At 37.6% G+C, this 19,677-nt stretch overlaps 1 protein-coding gene and 1 long non-coding RNA gene across 3 annotated transcripts in view; one reads left to right on the top strand and one right to left on the bottom strand.

Moving 5' to 3' along the window:
- LOC144631397 (uncharacterized) overlaps window positions 1-19,677 on the bottom strand; it is a 130,749-nt gene that overhangs the window by 106,203 nt on the left and 4,869 nt on the right. The gene's annotated exons all lie outside the window — the stretch shown is intronic.
- On the top strand, window positions 1,353-15,947 carry LOC144653610 (aryl hydrocarbon receptor nuclear translocator 2-like). 2 transcript variants are annotated; one of them, XM_078513754.1, is made up of 17 exons: window positions 1,353-1,702; window positions 1,844-1,919; window positions 2,042-2,092; window positions 2,491-2,526; window positions 3,584-3,747; window positions 4,806-4,879; window positions 5,453-5,545; window positions 7,227-7,344; window positions 7,692-7,721; window positions 8,903-9,057; window positions 9,782-9,972; window positions 10,882-10,988; window positions 11,415-11,568; window positions 12,101-12,327; window positions 12,812-12,855; window positions 13,419-13,578; window positions 14,261-15,947. In XM_078513754.1, the coding sequence occupies exons 1-17, from the start codon at window positions 1,681-1,683 to the stop codon at window positions 14,821-14,823; spliced, it is 2,265 nt and encodes a 754-aa protein (XP_078369880.1). In that variant the 5' UTR covers window positions 1,353-1,680; the 3' UTR covers window positions 14,824-15,947. The 2 variants fall into 2 exon arrangements, with proteins under 2 accessions (XP_078369880.1, XP_078369813.1); XM_078513687.1 differs by having other exon boundaries at window positions 1,354-1,702; window positions 12,098-12,327; window positions 14,261-15,944.

Below are 19,677 nucleotides of genomic sequence, written 5' to 3'. Positions count from 1 at the left end.
TACAAACTTTACATTTCTGGGGAAGCGTTTATTAGATACGAGGCGTTTCTTTGTGAGTGGGCGTTTATTAGATCATATACGTTATCTATATTTCGGATGAGGAGTTAGCTAAGGCTTGCAAGTTTTCAAATGTTGAAACATGTATATAGGAGGAATTGATTTTCCTCTTATTTTATTTAGTGGAATTTCAAATAGCAATTTCAGTAGAATTCCGCTGTACTGTCTTCTCTGTTTAAAACTGAGGCCCGTTTCTGTGGAGTTGACAACTGTTTCATTAAATTTGGTTTTACACATGAATATAGGAGGAATCTATTCTTTTTCTCTATTTAATTTTAATAGCAGTTTCAGTAGAATTCCACTGTCTTATCTGTTTTAACTGAGGCCCGTTTCCGTTGGAGCTTATAACTGCTTCCTTTAATTTGGTTTACAGTAATACCTCTTTTTAGTTTTACAGTAATATCTCTGAGACTCGCTTCATCGATCAGAGAGCAAACTTCCTGTATAAACTTGTATATTTTCCCAAGGTAACAAAATGCGGAGGCCCAGCCTCTGCTCGGCCCTAGTCAGAGTAAAAAGAAAATACAATCCAAATATATCTGACATATATGCATAGACAGTTAGAGTACAAAATAATTTAAAATTTATCGCCTCATTCGAAACTTTTAGTGTTTTTTAAGACATTCTGCCATAAAAAATTGAACCACGCTTTGAATTCTCTTTTAATCCCTTTTCCGAGAATTATCGTGTTAATCGTCACGACTCAGCCGGCCAACGTGACCGTAAACCCCCCGCAGGTCAAAATCGAACGAGTCATCAAAACTCATTTACGCAGATTACAGCTCTAATTTCGCGTGAAAAAGTAGCTATTTGATTTAATTCTGCGTTAAAATGTTGCTGTAACCTGTCTGACCCTCTGTAGATCTCTTAGCGCAGACTATTTTTTAAATATTTTACTTCGTCATCCGTTTCACTCCAAGAAAACAACACCGGAAGTTTATTTACGAACGCAATAAAACATAATACAGTAACGGAAGGCGAGATTCCAACGACGATCGCTGCTGTGAATTTTATTCAAATACGCTCTACGAGTTAACAGAGTTATTGATGCTTTTTATAGAATAGACGGTGAGAAAATTTATCATTTCAAAGGACCTGCAAAACCCTGCTATTGTAGACGGCGTTATGTGTATTCCCTCCGGTGTCATTTCTTAGACGTGTTACTATTGGCTACTCGAGACAATAAGGTGTCAAAATGAATAAAACATTTATAAACGCTGTTGTGATTGGCTTATACGTCGAGAGAGCTGTGATCGAGTCTCTGCTAGCGCCGTATTGATTGTCTACTCCGTTACTGCGTTGCATAGCGAATTGTAAGCTGGAATTGTCTTTCTTTAACGGAAGACTGTAGTTTTTAAGTATCACTTTACCCTAAGTGATATTTCAGAGGTATTTAGAGGTTTTCTATCGCGTTTAAAGACGATTTTCGTGGGCTGCTATCCAAGTGAAGTTTGCAGAAACATTTGCTGATTATGCCGCCATGATTGCGAATTAAGCTCAGAAGTCCATCCTTTCATAGTTGTCTGCTAAATCATTCGCTCGGAACACTGAAGTATTGCTGATGTGTAGCTGCATTTAGCGGCAAGCAAACTGGATCCACTCGACGACTTCGATGCGTCCAAAATGGACGATTTTAACGATGATGGTAGGTCTAAGCTAAAAGGGACGAAGTGCGAATGTATAAGCTTACAAATTTATACATTGTACTAACAAGTTATGGGGAAGCCTGGAGTTATGGCGGTTATTTTTTATACAGGCGGCAATTAATTGTGTGTTTGTTGTTCAGATGATGAAATGCACGACAAATCTTCCCATGGCCGGCTTCGAAAGAGAAAAGCAAACCAATCTTTTATGATTAAAGAGTAAGTCTGCATTGTATTTGTCTGAAACAAGCTCATTTCTGTCTAGAGAGCTTTCTTTGATAGAAATGTGTTCTAAGCTATTTCGATGTCGTTTCAACATTTATACTTTTTGTATTGTACAGAGAGGATTCCGATGATGACGATATTGAAAAGGGGGATAACAAAATGCCCAGGTAAATGCGGAATTGGCCATTTTCTCCACGGGAAACATTGAACTTTGTTGTGATGTAAGTTGTGTTGTAAGGATGTTCGGTAGGAGGGTCGCTGGAAACAAAGGCCTTGTTAGGCGAATACTGTTTTGAGATTGAATTAGACAAGTTTATGTACCATTTCCTGTGGTTGTTTGCTTGTCATGAAGATTTGCACTTATCGAAAATTCTGCTCGTGAGATTTTTGACCGAAAACGCTTGCAAAGGTCGTGGTTTTATAACACGGTGCAAGTCGTTTGTTTTAATAGCAAATCTCCGATATATAACGAGATATTATGGTCAAACTCTTATTTTCTACACTACAGTTAGTGTAACATGCACTGATATTTTATTTTAATACGATGTCTTTTTAATATTTACAGAACATCAGACGAAAATAACAAAGAGAAGTTTGCCAGGTATTCAATTACGTTTATCGATTGCATCACGTACAAGATTTTGGTAGCTTCTATCGAAGAATCTTTATTTGAGTCTTCATAAAACGAATGTGGAAGCCACCAAAAACTTGTGTTGTAATGCTTACTTTTGTTGTTTAAAAATGAAGGCGTTTATGGCAGTCATTCATCAATCTTTGCCCACTATACATAACTTTAATTTCAAGGGCTGGCAATTGTAGTTCTTGTGCTTCCCAGATGTTTTCTTTGACGAAAATATTTTACATTTAAACATACATTATTCTAACTGACTCAAACTCAAACTTCTAACTCAAACTTAAGATAATAAATATACATTGTGAGTTTTCTGAGAACGTCATAAAAAGTTGATCAAGGGTATTTTTTTTGTCTTTGACTAAGATCAGTTGAACAAGCTAGTTCTATGTTTTGTTTGCTTTTCGCCAAGGGTAAACCATGGTTAATTGACAAGCTTTTGCTAGACTTATGGCAAACATGGTGGCCAGTTTTGTTTAGTAAATTTTTAATGCATTGTGGTGGTCTATAGGGAAAAAAACTCTGTACAAATGTACAGTTACATTTAATTATCTATTCAAAACTTTTAACAATTGTAAGTGGAGGTCATACATTTGAAATATATCAGACCAACAAGCTAACTGGTACTTGACTCATTTTCCATTTGGTTTACAGCATAAAATTGAGTGATCAATCGGTAGTGTTTCTAATTGACCTGTACCCTGTATCCAGTTTGAAGTATATTGACAAAACCTTTCGATTAAAAAATTATATAATCTTATTAGACATTTATGTGTGAATTGCAGACAGTTGTGCAATTTTTACAAGTCTTGATGTATTTTACGTCTTATAAGTCTTATTCCAGGCAGCGCTTATTCAAAAATTGGACGCAGCCAAGAAGTCTTTCCTTTTAATTTAATGGTATATTTAACTTGCACAAAAGTTATTTGCAGCTCATCAAAGCAAGATACATCAACTGTTAAAGTGTAAGTTATGTAGTTGTTTAGTCTTCTGACTTGTTAATCCTTATTTTCTTAAATCCTTGCAGGGAAAACCACAGCGAAATTGAAAGAAGAAGAAGAAATAAAATGAATGCGTACATAAACGAGTTATCTGACATGGTACCATCTTGTAACGGGTTGGCTCGTAAACCAGATAAACTCACGGTTCTAAGAATGGCTGTGAACTATATGAAATCCCTGCGAGGATCTGGTATGTAGTCATAGTACCATGTTCACATAACATTCACACCCTGATAATAATTACAGTCAACTCTCACCTTGCAGACACCTCGCTATTATGGATTCCTTGTTATTATGGACAGGAGTTAAAGTCGCAGCAAATAAGATTTACTGAAAATAACTCTCGTTATTACGGACTTCCTGTATTATGGACACCAAATGGTGGTCCTGAAGGTGTCTGTTATAGAAAGAGTTGACTGTATTGACAATTAATATTCTAGATTGTGTGGTTCCAGAAAATATCCATACCCATCCCACAGAAGGCTATTGGAAGTTCTGAGCAGGCGGATAGTCTCAAAAGCTAAATAATTTTAATGCTTGGGCAAGACACTTTACTCTGACAGTGCCTCTCTCCACCCAGGTGTATAAATGGGAACCGGCGAATTTACTGCTGGGGGGTAACCCTGCGATGGACTAGCATCCCATCCAGGGGGGAGTAGCAATACTCCTAGTTGCTTAATGCTACGGAAACCGGGATAAGCTCTGGCTGTATGAGCCTCATGGCTCGGACACAGACTTTACCTTTTTATGAAGCTAAATTAGAATTTTTGGAGGAGTTAGGGCCCAAACCAAAAAAACTTCCATGGCAGAGGTAGAGTTATTTTCTGGAACAACACAATGTGAATGGAATAATGTGAAAATAAGAACAGTTCAGTGAAAACCTGGAGAAAGAATAAGTCCAACAACAACAACAACAACAATCTTTTATTTTGTGCCCAGAAGAGTTACAATAAATAAATACAAGCAAGAGGAAAAATTTACAATAAAAAAAGAGCACAGCCACTTAGAAATAGCTAAGGCTAATCGAGGTAAGTGGCTGGGCCAAGCGGAAATTAGTCTACATAATATAAGCGGAAATCTAGTCTACATATAACACTAGAAATTTTTGTATTCTTCACTTCATAACTTCCTAAAGTCTTCTTTCACATATTGTTTGCCTGCTATATTTCTGTATTTTAAAGGACTTCAGTTTTTTCTTAACCTATTTAATACCACTCTGATATTGTTCTCTCCGCTGTTATTTTCTAGGCCAAGGACCTAGCGACGTAGCCTATAAGCCTTCATTTTTGTCTGATGGAGAACTTAAGCACCTAATATTGGAGGTAAAACTTCAATACTGCTGTTTTTAGATTTATTTTTAAAAGTGTATAGAAATACTTGACAGTAAAGGAAAGAAATACCACTGTTCCTTTGCAAAGGTTCAAAACTTGTAATGAGATCAATAAATATATTATTATGACTGAAATACAGAATACCAGAATACACCGACTTTGTGCAGTTATGGTTAGTGGGCAGTACTCCAGATTGAGAAATCTGCACCAGGGTCATTACTTAAGTTGTGTTCTTGGGCAAGAAAGTTTACCCTTGAAGTGCTTCTCTCCACCCATGGGGGTACCCTGCCCATCCAGGAGAGAGAAAAAATCCTAGTCACACAATGCTATTGAAACCAGGATAAGCTTTAGTAGTATAGGACACTTTGCCTTGATGCAGACTTAACCTTTTTGACAAAATTAAAATGCCCATTTGTGGAGGTGCCCATGTTAGAAAGGTGTCTGCTCTAGGGAGGAGGACTCTGTTTTCTGTCTGCATTGGAAAATTGCTTTCTGTAGAGCAGTTTCAGTAACTGTGCTTTACAATCACTTTGCTGAACTATTTTTGTTTGTTCCTCTTTACAGGCAGCAGATGGTTTCCTATTTGTTGTGAACTGCAGCACTGGAACTGTGGTCTATGTTTCAGACTCAATTACTCCAGTCCTAAACCAGCCTCAGGTAATTTCCAGAATTTGATAAGGATTAATGCAGACTGGTAATATAAGGCCACTTACACTAAAGGCATGTTAACACGACAGAGAAAATTAGGTACAGACCCGTCAAAAAATCGATCCGGATCTGACCACTTTTGTCGAGAAACATTCAAATCAAAACAGGGCCATATTTTTTTGTTTGGATCCATATCTAATTTTTTTTTTGTCTTAGATCTGTCATGTAAATGCGCCTTAAGAGGCAGTACCAAATGAATGTAAATTGTCATAATTTTAAAACAGAAGTTATGATAACCAACCCTCCAAGTTTATTTTTTTCCTTAGTGGCCATTTGACCACCAACTACTCAAGTTTTGGTCGCCAGTGAAAAATTTTAGTCACCAAATTAAGCTGATGCTTTCAATCCTTCCTCTCAATTTTAGCCGCCAGGCTGGCGACCTTGGTTCAAATTTAGTCGCCAGCTCCAAAATTTTAGTCGCCATGGCGACTAAAATGGTCTTAACTTGGAGGGTTGATAACTTTACTTATGGAAGCCTAGAGAATGGTTACAGGTTGATGGTTTGGCAAAGTATCAAACTCGAGTGGCCTGCCACTTGAGCTAAGAAAAAAACCTTCTTATAACAGTTTTCGAAATAGTTTTTGCAATTCAATTTTAAGAAAACAACATTTTATTGACCATTTTTTAATTTAAGATCTTATTTCGAATACAGATTTTTTTTTTCAAATTAATAATGGTAATAGGACTGAGTGGAGTCCAATTCGGTCTGTAATCATACAAGTGATTTTTTAATCACGAGTATGATTACAGACAGAATTGGACGACACGAAGTCCTGTTACCAATTAATCAAAACTATAACAAAATTTGAGAAACAAACTAACCTTTAGTCAAATGGTTTAACGTTTTTATAAAAACTGCAAAACATAACAGTTTACTCAACAAAATGCACAACAACAGCGCGCGCAAAATGACGCGTACTGTCCAATTACACAGGCATGACGCGTGAACTGTCCTATTACACTGTCCAATTACAAGCATGACGTGTACACTGTCCTATTAGTGCTCAAATCGGGCTGCTGATAACCAATCACCGATCGAGAATTTTGTTATAGTTTTGATTAGTTTTTAATAAGTAGTTTTTTAATTGATAATTCGTTTCTTTATATTATTGTATATCGTAGGTTTTTTATTGTGTATCTTAGATTTTTTTTAATACTTGTAAATAGGAGGGCCACGAGTTTGTTAGCTTTATAGCTATTAAGTGCTACCCTCTATAAATAAAGACGTTACTTACTTACTTACTTACTAGTGGAAGGCACCGTGGTCTAATGGTTAGTGCACTAGACTCCAGATTTAGCGGTCTAGGTTTGAGCTTTGACCGGGGTGTGTTGTGTTCTTGGGCAAGACACTTTACTGTACTCTCATAGTGCCTCTCTCCACCCGGGTGGAATAAGCTCCAGCTGTATGGGCCACTTGGCACGACGCAGACTTTACCTTACCTGGTAACTCAAACCAAAAAATGTTCCTCTTGGTTTACCTTTACCTAGTCAAACACTGCATTTTACTCCTGATTTCTTGAATCAACTTTTTTCCCTTGGATCTTCGAGAAATTGCAATTCCAATCTAGATTGGCTTTAGAAAACAAGCGCTACTTTTTTTAATTCAAAGAAATATGTTTTGTTTTCACAGGGTGCTTGGATGAACCAGGAGATATTTGACTTGGTTCATCCTGATGATGCTGATAAAATAAGAGACCAGCTTTCTGCCACAGAGTCTCCTGATGCTGGAAGAGTTCTTGACTTAAAAAGTAAGTCACTTTATATACAAATTAGTTTCAAGTCATTGACAGAACATGCAATACCTTATAAGAAAAAGTCAATGCATATGTATTTCAAACAATCACACGTTAATTTTAGTCACAGTACTGCAAATACAGTAAGCATGAGTAGTGTTGTAGAGATCATATGTATTAACTGTTGATGTAAACATGTTGTAAAGCTAAACCGGGATGAGCTTATTTGAAACACGTTGAACAGTTTTGCTCTTCTATAGATGTGTTATTTAAGTTGCATTAAATTAAAATATGTTTGTTAACACAATTCAGATAAAAATCAAGGTTAAAGTGTAAATAATTTGTTTTCTTCCTCATTTTAGCTGGAAGTGTAAAAAAGGACAGTCATGGAGGTGAGGACAAGTGATTATTTGTGAAAATTGTAATAGGGGGTATAGCATGTTTGCTAAAATAATGTGAAGACTTCAACTTCAAATCTATTTAAAGCTTACTTGGTGTTAATTCCACATCACTGAAGCTGTTATTTAAAGCAAGCAACATAAACTACCGTAATGATTCGATTTAGCGCCCAGGGCGCTTATTTACTTTTGGCACCTCAAGGGAGGGCGCTTATTCAAGACAGGGCGCTTATTCAAGACAGGGCGCTTATTTAATTTTTTGAGAAACAACCAAATTTTCACAACAAAACTTTAATAAAAATTAAAAAAAGCTAACAATAACAGAAACTGTAACAGTAACAAATTGTTGAAAGTTCAGTTAAGTTCATTTTAGCAGTAAATATACACATGTACGATACGTTGAATGTTCATGAGTTTATAAGAATGGGGGCGCTTATTAGAATGGGGGCGCTTATTGGAATAGGGGCGCTTATTGACAAAAACACATTCGAAGGGGAGCGCTTATTCGGAAGGGGGCGCTAAATCGAATCATTACGGTAATAAGTAGACACGCAACAGTTTCGTAACTTATTGCTTCTGCAATTACTGGTCCACTGAAGCAAAGTTCTTCATACAACGTGTCAAGTCACAACCCTCCAAGTTTATTTTTTCCTTAGTGGCCACAAACTGCTCAAGTTTGGTCGCCAATGAAAAATTTTAGTCACTAAATTTAGCTCACACTTTCAATCCTTCTTCTCAATTTTAATTGCCAGGCTGGTGACTTCGGTTTTAATTTAGTCGCCATGGTGACTAAAATGGTCTCAACTTGGAGGGTTGGGACTTAAGTTAAGATTGGTACATTATATACGTATGAAAAGTGTTTTGGCGTAATGGTTAGTGCGCTGGACTTCAGATTGAGCAGTTTGGGTTCAAGCCCTGGCCAGGGTGACTGTGTTGTGTTCTCGGACAAGGCACTTTACTCTCAAAGTGCCTCTCTCCACCCAGATTTATAAATAGAACTGATGAAATAAATACCAGGGGTAACCGTGCAATAGACTGGTATGCCACACATTCAAGGGGTAGTAGAAATACTCCTAATCACTACCTGCTTCTACCAGATTGCTTTCATTGTTTGACTCAGACCTGAGTATTTATGGTCTTTGACAACTGTTTTGTTCTATTTATTATTATTCTAGCTCTTTCAAGGATGTACTCCAACTCAAGGAGAAACTTTATTTGCCGCATGAGATGTGGAAAAGAGGAAGCTGAGAGTTCGACGAGAGGGAAGGACAACCGTCTAAAGCTTCTTGATGATGAGTATGCCATTGTGCACTGCACTGGCTATATCAAGGTAGGAAAGCTTTCTTGTTGTGTTGTCCAGGGAAATTCTGGGATTAGTTAGCTGCCTATCCTCTGCCTGACAGTAACCAGTAGTAAGCCCAGTGTTTACCCACACAGATAAAATTTTTCTTTTCTTTAAGTTCCCCCTGGGAAAAATAAAAATTAACAGCGCTACATGAAAGTACTGCTTAGTAGCTTTCATCCGAATCGTCACACACACTGGGCTTTTCGTTCACAGACTTAAAAGTTGGAATCACCTTATTCAGCATAATAAACAGTACAACATGAAAGTACAGCTTAATAGCTTTCATTTGTATTGTCACACACTATGGTTTTATTAAAAAACATTAAAGTTAGAACCACTTTGTACAGCGTAATAAACAGTACCACATAAAAGTACTGCTCAGTAGCTTTCATTTGTTTGGTCCACTAGGGTTGTATACACAGACTAAAAAAGTTAAAACCACCTTATACAGTTTACAGCATAATGAACATTACCACATTGAAAGTACAGCTCAATAGCTTTCATTTAAATGGTCACACACCAGGGTCTTATCCACAGACATAACAGTTGGAAGCACATTATGCAGCATAATAAACATTACCACATGAACGTACAACAGCTCAATAGCTTCCATTCAAATGGTCATACACAAGGGACTCATCCACAGACTTAAAAGTTGAAACCAAGACAAAAACTTGTAGCTCACGTTGTGTTCTCTTTTTCAAAACAGTCATTTGGAAGTAGCACAGCAGTCGCTGTACCAGGAGAATCAGAACTTGGCGAAAACAGCTGTTTGGTAACAATAGGAAAACTTCAGCCGACAAGTGTGCCACAGAGCAGTGACTTGCTGGAGAATCCTCCAGTGATGGAGTTTGTTTCCAGACACAGTTTAGATGGCAAGTTCACCTTTGTCGATCAGAGGTAAGGAGAACACACAATATAACACATTTAACCAATCAGACAAAGCGTAAAGGAGATATGTCACAGGGTTTTTGCAGATTTTCAGTCTAACTGTTCTGAATTTGGTGGTAGGGAACTAAACCCATGATAACATTTTTTTGAACATCTTAATTATGGAAGATGTAACCTTAATTTGTGGATAGAAATCAAACTTCCACTATTGATGTTGATTTTTTGAAGACGTGTATAAACAAATTGGAAAAGTTAAGCCTTCATGTTTCAAGTTGCAATCCATTTCCATCCTAGCCATCTGCAGCCAAAGATGCTTGCAAACAGTCTCAGTGCTGTAATATAGCAATCCTCAATAAAAATAGACCATTAATCTTAGGTTTCCTTCGAGACAAATTTAAATTTTGGCTGTTGAAAAAACTGTTCAAATCGGTGACAAAGCCCCATTAAAATATGCAGTGGTAACCAAGCAGGATCAATTTAGGTTTCTGAGAAACTGCTCACCTACCCCTCCCCAAACCTAACATTAACCCTTACTTATCACTTTGGGCAAAATGTTGGTTTGGGGGGGGTAGGTGGCAGTTCCCAGAAACCTAAATTGATCCCCAAGCACTGCAAGGGAAAAGAACTCTAATTAACGTCCTTTGAAAAAAGCCATGTAGCAATGAGAATCTTACTGAACATTTTCCTGTTTTGTTTTGTTTTGTGTTTTTTTGGAGGAATGATCTGCACTGTTCCCAATTTTTTTTTTTTTTTGCATTGTTGTAATAAACTTATTCTTACCTTTTGCCTACTGATTTGTGTTGTATTATTCGAGAGAAGTTATGTGTTATGATTGTGTTTGCTAATTTTCCTCTTTAATCACTTCCTACTAGTCCTACTCTGAGGTGTGCAACTTCTAATTTGTTGGTTGTCTTTTAGAGTGTCAGATGTGTTAGGTTACAAGCCCCAGGAACTTCTCAATGAACTGTGCTATGACTTTTTCCATCCTGATGACTTAGAACATATGATGGAAAGCTACCAGCAAGGTATGGACTGTCACATTCAACTGCCATGTCAACTGGAGACGTGAACATTAAGGACATTCACGCGAAAATTTTCCAGTCAATAGATTTTTTTAAATTTTTTACAGCAGTCAAGTAATGAGTTACTTGTGTCAGAAATGCAAAAAAAAAAAAATGGGGTGACTGACTTTGTTTCACAAATAAAGCCTGTGGAAAACTGACTGACATAATTCAGCCTGGTTTACAGGGTTTACAGTTAAAAATATTGAAGATGAGTAAGCAGAGGCAAACAATCTTAATCATTAATTTTTTTGTAGAAGTGCATCTGTTTCGTAAATAATTCCCAGTGTTGACATCCTTTGTTAAGGCCTTGTACCATGAATTACAGCAGTAAGGATGCATACTTAAGGCTGGCAAAAAAATTTATCAACTCATCTTTCATTATTTCAGTCATGAAACTGAAGGGTCAGACCCTCTCTGTGCGATATAGATTCCGTGCTAAGGATGGGAACTGGGTGTGGCTTAGAACAAGCTGCAACAGTTTTCAGAATCCGTACACAGATGAAGCAGAATACATTGTTTGCAACAACAGCCTTGGCCAACAGTGAGTCAATTTTATCACATTAATATCTCACCCTTGGTTATATACTTGTCTTCCAACAAAAAAATGTTCCATTCAGATGCCGTTCCCCCCCCCCCCCCTCTAATTCTTTATTATTAACTTACTGATGTCTTCACAAAACACTCTAAAACATAATGTCTGCGTCAAGCCTAGTGGCCTATACAGGCCGGAACTCACCCTGATTTCTGTAGCATTAATTTTAGCACTGTGCCTTCCTCACAGAACATTGTGCTTCAAATAAAAATAGACAGTAAAAAAGTTTGTTGGTGGATTGGAGATCTCAACATTAAATCAAAGTGGCCTTCTCATAAGATTCCATCATCAGTCTTGAAGTTGATACATTTCCAAACAGTTTTTCTATCACCTTTAATCTCCTTTCAGATAATTTTGAACTTTCCAGTTAAAACCCAACTCAAAAGTCCTAACAAACTTGTATAGGTTCTGGTTTTATAACCATTTTACAGTAACATACCGAGTATTGATTTTATTTTTGTATGAATTTCAAACTTAGCAGCAGCAACCTTCAGCCTGTCACTCTGAACCTGTCTAGTCCTACTGTAAACTCCACTCGCAGCGGGCCTCTGACTGGCAGTACAGATTATTCGGACATGTCACCACGCACCGACCTGACAAGCCCTGACTCCGCAGCCTCACTCTACCAGAGACGTGCTCCTCAGCTTGCTCCTGGACGGGATGATGCCATGTGTCATTTCTCGCCAGGAGGTCCAGTTCCACAAAAAGGTGACATATTCGGTTTGTTTTCTCCAGTCGGAGCATCCCTTTTCAATAAACCCTTCTTTATTTTTTATTTTTTTTTTTAACTTTTGATGTTGACTAAGTACAAATACACTAATGGTGCTGGAAATTGCCCCTTAAAATAATTAGTGAAATGGCCAATTTTGAGTCATATATTGAAAAATTAAAAAATGCGGTTTCAGGTACATTTGTTTGGGAAATTTTCGACTTTGTATGCTGGGAGTCGGAGGCAGGTTTTGGTGCCCCAGTGTACAAGTGACTGAATTTATTTATTACGCTGAAATTTGACAAAAAGAATGATTAGGAAAAAAAAAAAACAAACCAGAATTATATTTTATATAATAGCTTTTACCTTTGCTGAGTTCCTTATGTCACAGCAGTCAATAAATTATGTCTTACTAAGTCTGTTCAATGTTTTGAAAGAAAAATATTTAATAAAATAAATTGCAAACATTATATATCTTTTCAGTATCACCACGCTTGGCTGAAGGAGGCTTGGAGGCCCTCTCCAAGGTTTGTGATCTCATCTTCCTTTATCAATCTTGAAATACACAACACATGTGACCCCCAACAATTTTCTGGTACCACTTTGTACTCCTGGGTGGAAAGGAGCATTGTGAGAGTGAAATATCCTGCCCAAGAACACAACATAGTGACCCCAGTGAAGGCTCAAAACCTGGGCATCTTTGATCTGGAGCCCAATGTTTTCACCATTGTGCAATCACCTGTGTATGGCCTAGTGGCCCATACAGGCCCGAGTGTATCCCAGTTTCTGTAGCATGAAGCGACCAGTAGTATTTCAACTTCCTCCCAGATGGGATGCTAGCCCATTGCAGGGTCCCCCAGCATTAGTTAGACTGTACCAATTTATACACCTGGGCGGAGAGAGGCACTATGAGATTAAAGTGTCTTGCCGAAGAACAAAACCGACCAGGCTCTAAACCTGGACTGCTTGATCCGGAGTCCCCTGTCTCTCTCACTCTCAATCCTCTTCATGCCCTTGGGCACATAATGCCATCTTCCCACCTGTACCAGTAGTTATTTCATTGTCATTTATTCATGTCTTGTTGTTTCAGGCCAGTGAGCTCAGTGACAAGAGAGGAAATGCTTCACCCAACAGTTCAGTTCCTCAGAAATCTGATGGCTCCCTCGTGAGTCCCATTCCGCCAGGCAGCAGTACCTCTACACAGAGACTCACACCGGGGATGATGCCGCATACCATAGACCAGAACAGTGGTAATGAACAACATGATGATTTTAGTAGTGTTTTGAGTTTGAATTTATTTGTTATGAAAAACTTAATTTGCAGTAATTTCAAGAAACAAAAAATTTCTTTAAATGTTTATTATATAATCTGACAGTGGTATAGCGAGTGGTAGAAAATCAATAAAAACTGGCTATCACAGGTGTGGATAAAAATTATATCCAGGGACGCGTGGATATCATTTTTGCACTAATCAGCTCGCAGAGTTTGCCACGTTTCAATGCTCAATGAGCCAAAGTTTATCAATATTAAGTCGAAACATCTTCAGATCTTCCTTGGCAATCTTCGGCAATCTTTGGAAATTTTCAGGATTCAAAGTTTGGAAAATGTTCTGAATGTTCTGAGAAATCGTCTGAAAATTGTCAAAAACCTCATAATTAGCTAGGTTTATGTAATAAACCTACTAATAACTTTGAACACCACTTTCGTGTTCAAATCGGTATGAACACTCAAAGATAAATTTCATATCTCCGCACAACCATGTATTATCCTTTATGTAGTTAATTAAGTTGATAAAGATACTGGCAGTCTAGAAGCTGGTTAAAACTTGTAAAGGATTGTACTGAGGTTGAAACCCCAATCCCCCAGGCATGAGAGGGCAGAAAGTAAGTAAGAAACTTGAATAACATGTAGTAACTTGCTTTTCTCTTGCAGTGGACCTAGACAGCACTGAGTTCTCTGCAGGCCATGCTGGCAGTCTACTTGCTGCCCTGGTACAGCGGCGAAAAGCAATGGCTGCTGCGGCTGCTCAAGGCCAGGCCTCACAGGGTGGCTATGGTCTCATGTCCCAAGTGAATGGCAACATGGCCTCTATGATGCGACCCGGCAACATGGTAGGGCAGCAGAGAGGGATGGCTCCCATGTCCCCCATGGAAATGATGAGAGCACAGATGCCACGCAACATGGGCGATATGGGCTCTGGTGGAATGATGGGATACAGTGCTACGACGACTCGAAATGGGCAAACCAGCGGCAAGAACACAGTGGACACAAGTCAAAAAAGTGGATACCCACAAGTCATGAACGACAACATGGGTGGAAGGGAAATGATGTCTGGGTCCTGGTCACACCAAGGTGTCATGTCCAGGCCTATCAGAGAGGGTGAGATGAAGTCAACGCCGTCATCTGGAGCCATGTCTCATATGTCGCAAATGGAGTCTGTCTGCTCCACCAGGGATGTACTCTGGAATGCGACCACCCGCAGGGCCATCAAATAGTCGAGGAACAGCATCAGGATATCCTTACTACCAGTAGCAGGATAGTATAGTGTGAACTTATTTAGATAAAGCATCTCTTAGCTCAATATACACAGTGTACTTCACAAGCGGCCAGGACTTAATATCTTCTAGTTTATACATCTGAATATGGGATTATCTACTGGCTCTGGTGATTGGCAGATGAGTTCTTCTGTGGTTGGTTTAAAAGCAGACGACCAGAAGGGACTTGCTCCCTTCCGAAGAAAAGTTGCAATATAGGACGGTGATGCCACTTTTCACTGGCGTATTTTACGTAAAGATTCTCTCTCGAAACTGAGTAGTTAGAGAACATTGTAGCTTATTGTGCTTTTAAAAGCATGAACTAACACTCCTTGCTAACAAGGTACAGATTACTTAAATACAAAGAATACAAATCTAGTGTATAAGTATTTAACAAAGCTATCAACTAACCCAGATGCATGTGTACTGTCATAGAAATTTAGAGTCTGTTGCAAATCTTGCATATCAACGTCAACATATGATTCGTAATCATACTTTTAAGAGGGGACAGTTTTAAGATGGATGTATGCCACTGATTTCTCATCGAGTGAAAAAAATAATATTATCTGTCACTTTTGTACTAGCAAGACTTGCTTACATGTGCTTTGGTTCACAAGGCCATTCCTGTTAGGGCAAAGCCATGATCTAAGATTAGTATCTCAGTTTAGTGAAGTTGTCATGCATTCATCGTGTTTGTAGGGTACACTGTATGGGTAAGTTGTAAACGCAGAAAAGTTGTAAAATTAACTGGTGTAAGAATTAGTTTTATAAGTTTGTTGTTTGAAAACATTTCCAAAAGATTCTATAGAGGACCCCAACTGAGCATTAACACTTGTGGGACCTTCACACCTTAAAGTGCCACTATGATCAAATTTTCGATTTCCATTTTTTTACATTTTCGTGTACAATAAGACTTTCTTACTCACCTTGCCAATTTTCAATCCATTACGAACATCAGAAGTCGTTTTATTTTAACCTTTATTTCCGATAATTTACGGCCGCCATTAAGCAACCTTGTTCCAAGGCTTGGTTGCGAATAGGGAGAAAATGACGTCAAAGGCTCTAAAATACCTCACGGGTTGAAATTATAATAACAATATGTATTGAAAATCATGCCAAAAGAAACAAAAACTTTTGACTTGTTTTTCGTGCAATTTTCTATGCTGATTGTTATTCTAATTTGAACCCGTGAGGTATTTTTAGGCTTTGATGTCACTTTCTCCCTATTCGCATCCAAGCTTTGGAACAAGGTTGCTTAATGGCGGCCCTAAATTCTATGGAATAAATGTTATAATAAAACGACTTCTGATGTTCGTCATAGATTGAAATTTTGCATGGTGAGTAAGAAAGTCTAATTGTTCACGAAAATGTAAAAAAGTGAAAATCAAAAATTTGATCAGAGTAGCACTTTAAATCATGGCACACTATCAGCCATATTTGGAGTTCCACTGTGAAAATTTTCACAGCCATGATACAAATTATACAGTAGGTACCCAAATTCATTAGGGTTTTTTTTAATATAATGAATGTCTATAATATTGTGAGTCATTATTAAGGTGGAAGTATCACGAGGATTTGGATGGTTTTTTGTCGAAACTGTAAATTATGTAATAACCTCTACTTGTTTAGGAAATAATCCAAAAACACCAAGAGGGAGATATCAACCAAATTCTGGAAAAAATCATGATCGTTTATATCATTTAGGAAACGAAAATCGAGAACTTGGCGAGAACTTGAAAACTTCCGCTGGAAATGTTCAAGTTGTGATTCGTTTCGACCCTTTCCACCCATGGCCAGAGTCATTCCTCAACAGGTTTAGTGCACTAGGTGGTAATTTAGAACGAACCTGGACCATTATCTGAAGTTTTTGTTAACACTGATTTTTTTTTAACTTCTGAAGTTACACAATATCCCTATGATACTTCCCCTTTAAGTGTGGTCCTAAAAGCAACTCAAGAATGGCCTGTTATTGCATAACTTTTATTAAGTAATATATTACATAGTTATCTGCAAAGCAAGGGGTAATGTGTTTAATCTGTAAACGCTCATTGTGATACAGGCATAAATTGCTACATTTATACATTAAGAATTAATATTAGACTTTGGTCTGTTATTAATATTAAGAACTGTTGGTTGATCATTTTGTGATTTTGACATTTGTTCATGATTTACGTACAGGTGTATATGTACTGATCTAAGCATGATATAAAGAGAGAGAACATAAAATTACCTCTGGCTAGAATCTTATTTTTATGTGACCGTCACCTTAAACTCTATGCACAAAACAACTACCCAGCCATTTTTAATTAAACTATATCTCTCAGGTACAGACATACTTCAGTGCAATCCTGCTTTAATGTTTTTTCGTTATGCAATTTTTTAGTCTCCTTTCTGAAATGACCAAAGTATAGGATTATTATAATTACTTTCATTATATCAGAGTTGCTCTCGATAGCAAGACATTTTGTTCCTACAACAGCTCTTCTTACAATACAGTTTACAGTCTGACGTGACTTGTATTATAAACTTGTAGCATAAGCCAAAAAAGGGAACTAGGTCTTCCCCTGTCTTAGAATTTTTGTATTGTCTATATGCAGATCAGACTTCATGTATTTTTATCATTCATATGTTGTAGAGTGGTAACCCTTCCCTTTAGTTATAGGTTTTGTCTTGTTGTAATCACCTTTGGCTTGTAGTAGATGTGCTGTGTTAGGAAATCACACTTTCAGTTTGGTTTATTTGTACTAGAGAGGAATTGTCCATATTTTTCAATCATTTATCAAGACATGATAGTTGTACTCATCTCTGATAGATTGCATCTTCAGCATAAATGCAGGTTTGGGATTGGAAGGTAAAAAGGGTCAAACCCGTCTGGAGCTAATTGTCTAGCCTGCGACTCAGCAGGCTATCTTTGGGGCAATGTGTGAGTGGTAAAGCTGTAAGTTTCAGCAAGCAAAGTGAGCTGCTTTGCAGACCATTGACTCACAGCTTGCTTTGCTTACCAAAGCTCACCGCTGCGGTTCTCGCGTGTTGCCCCTGAAGAGAGCCTGCTCACAGGCTATTATTTGTCTTGCACCAGCACATCTTGAAAAGATCACAATTTTGGATGTATTCAATCAAAGCTTGTCTGATTCCTGATGATATACTTGAGATGCATTTGTGAAAATAGTGGTGATTATATACTTGAGATGTATTTGTGAAATGGTCGTCTCTAGTCCAAATTGAGCCATTGTGTGGTGAGTTAGGGAATAGAATGTCTTAAGGGGGCAAAAAAAAAAAAAAAAAAAAAAAAATGGAATAAAAAAAAAAATAAAAAAGGGAAAAAAAAAAAAAAAAAAAAAAAAAAAAAAAAAAAAAGGGTGTTTTTTGTGGAAAAAAAAAAAAAAAAAAAAAAAAGAAAAAAAAAAAAAAAAAAAAAAAAAAAAAAAAAAAAAAAAAAAAAAAAAAAACTCCACCCCCCCTCTACCACCCCCCTTTTAAACCCCCCCCCTTCCACACACCCCCCCAAACCCCCCCCCACAAAAAAAATTTTTTTTTTTTTTTCCCCTTAATAACTTCCTGTCCCCCGCGACCTTAAGAGGAGGATGACATTGAAGCTCCATAAACATATTGTAGCATATTTGAGGAAAAAGTATGGGATACATAATTACCAGTGCACAGAAAAGTTTGACATTTAAGAAGCACTTAGTTTTATTGATGTAGGTTTAGCTTTATTGTTAAAAATGTAGTGTAATAATTAAAAAAAATAAATCATATTTCAAGGTTTGTCGTTTTGATGGCTTTGATAATGTGCATGTAGACCTTCCCGCATTCCAACAAGCAATGGTGCCAAGTGGAGCACTTATGTCCAGGATTACCGGTAAACACAAGCACTGTTTAATGAGTAATTCATGTTTGACTGTGCGAGGTGTGTCCGAGTCCTGGAAAACCTGGAAAGTCCTAGAATTTTATTTTGGGACTTTTCAGGAGTGGAAAGTCCTGGAAAAAGACTTCCGGTCCTGGAAAGATCTGGAAATCTGTTTTAAAGTAACAACTAAATTCCCAGAACTAACATTATAAGAAACGTTCAGACAGTAAGGAGAAGTAATGTTGTCAGGGTCAATGTGAATTTTGGAGTCCTGGAAAATCAATCTGAGTCCTGGAAAAGTACTTGAAAATTGTTTGTGAAAAAGGGTATGAACCCTGCTGTTATTTGACATTTCCATATTACCGGTACTTCATATTTGAGGGAATTTGGTGTGCTTTGGTGAATGTTTATTTATGAGGACGACACTTTGTGATGCTTGTCATAAAGAACGTGTATCTCTTTATACACATAATTACATAATTATCTGAAGTCAAGGTTTTAAGGGTGGACAAAAATACAGGTAATGTATGACAATGTCCACCCTATTAAACCTCGTTCTGGTGCTATTGTTCGTAGGTATATTGTACTGAAGTGAAAAGCAGGAAAGGTCTACCACTTGCTTCCCCAGGGAGTAGACCCCTGGGCTGATGATAATTAAAACAATTTGATGTCGGCCATGTGCAAATTTGAAAATGTTCATTGCATAGAAGTAGCTGAAGCGGTCAACATTATTTTTTTCTTGAAGAAATAAAAGGTTCTAAGGTGGGAACAACATTCATCATTATAGTCAGGGCTGTAGGGGCATCTTGGGGCATGGTTTTCAAATTTTCTCTTATGTAATCGTCAAAGAGTTGCTTACCAGAGGTTCAAAACAATAGACAATTTCGAACCATTGGCCCCTTAAGTGGTTACAGTCACAAGAGGTGGTGGCTTACAAGATGTCCTGACTAAAGTGATTGGATGGGGAA

Source organism: Oculina patagonica, chromosome 1, assembly GCF_052425735.1.
Source record: "Oculina patagonica isolate OP01 chromosome 1, crgOcupat, whole genome shotgun sequence".
Lineage (NCBI taxonomy): Eukaryota > Metazoa > Cnidaria > Anthozoa > Scleractinia > Oculinidae > Oculina > Oculina patagonica.
This window is presented reverse-complemented; position numbering and strand designations above follow the sequence as displayed.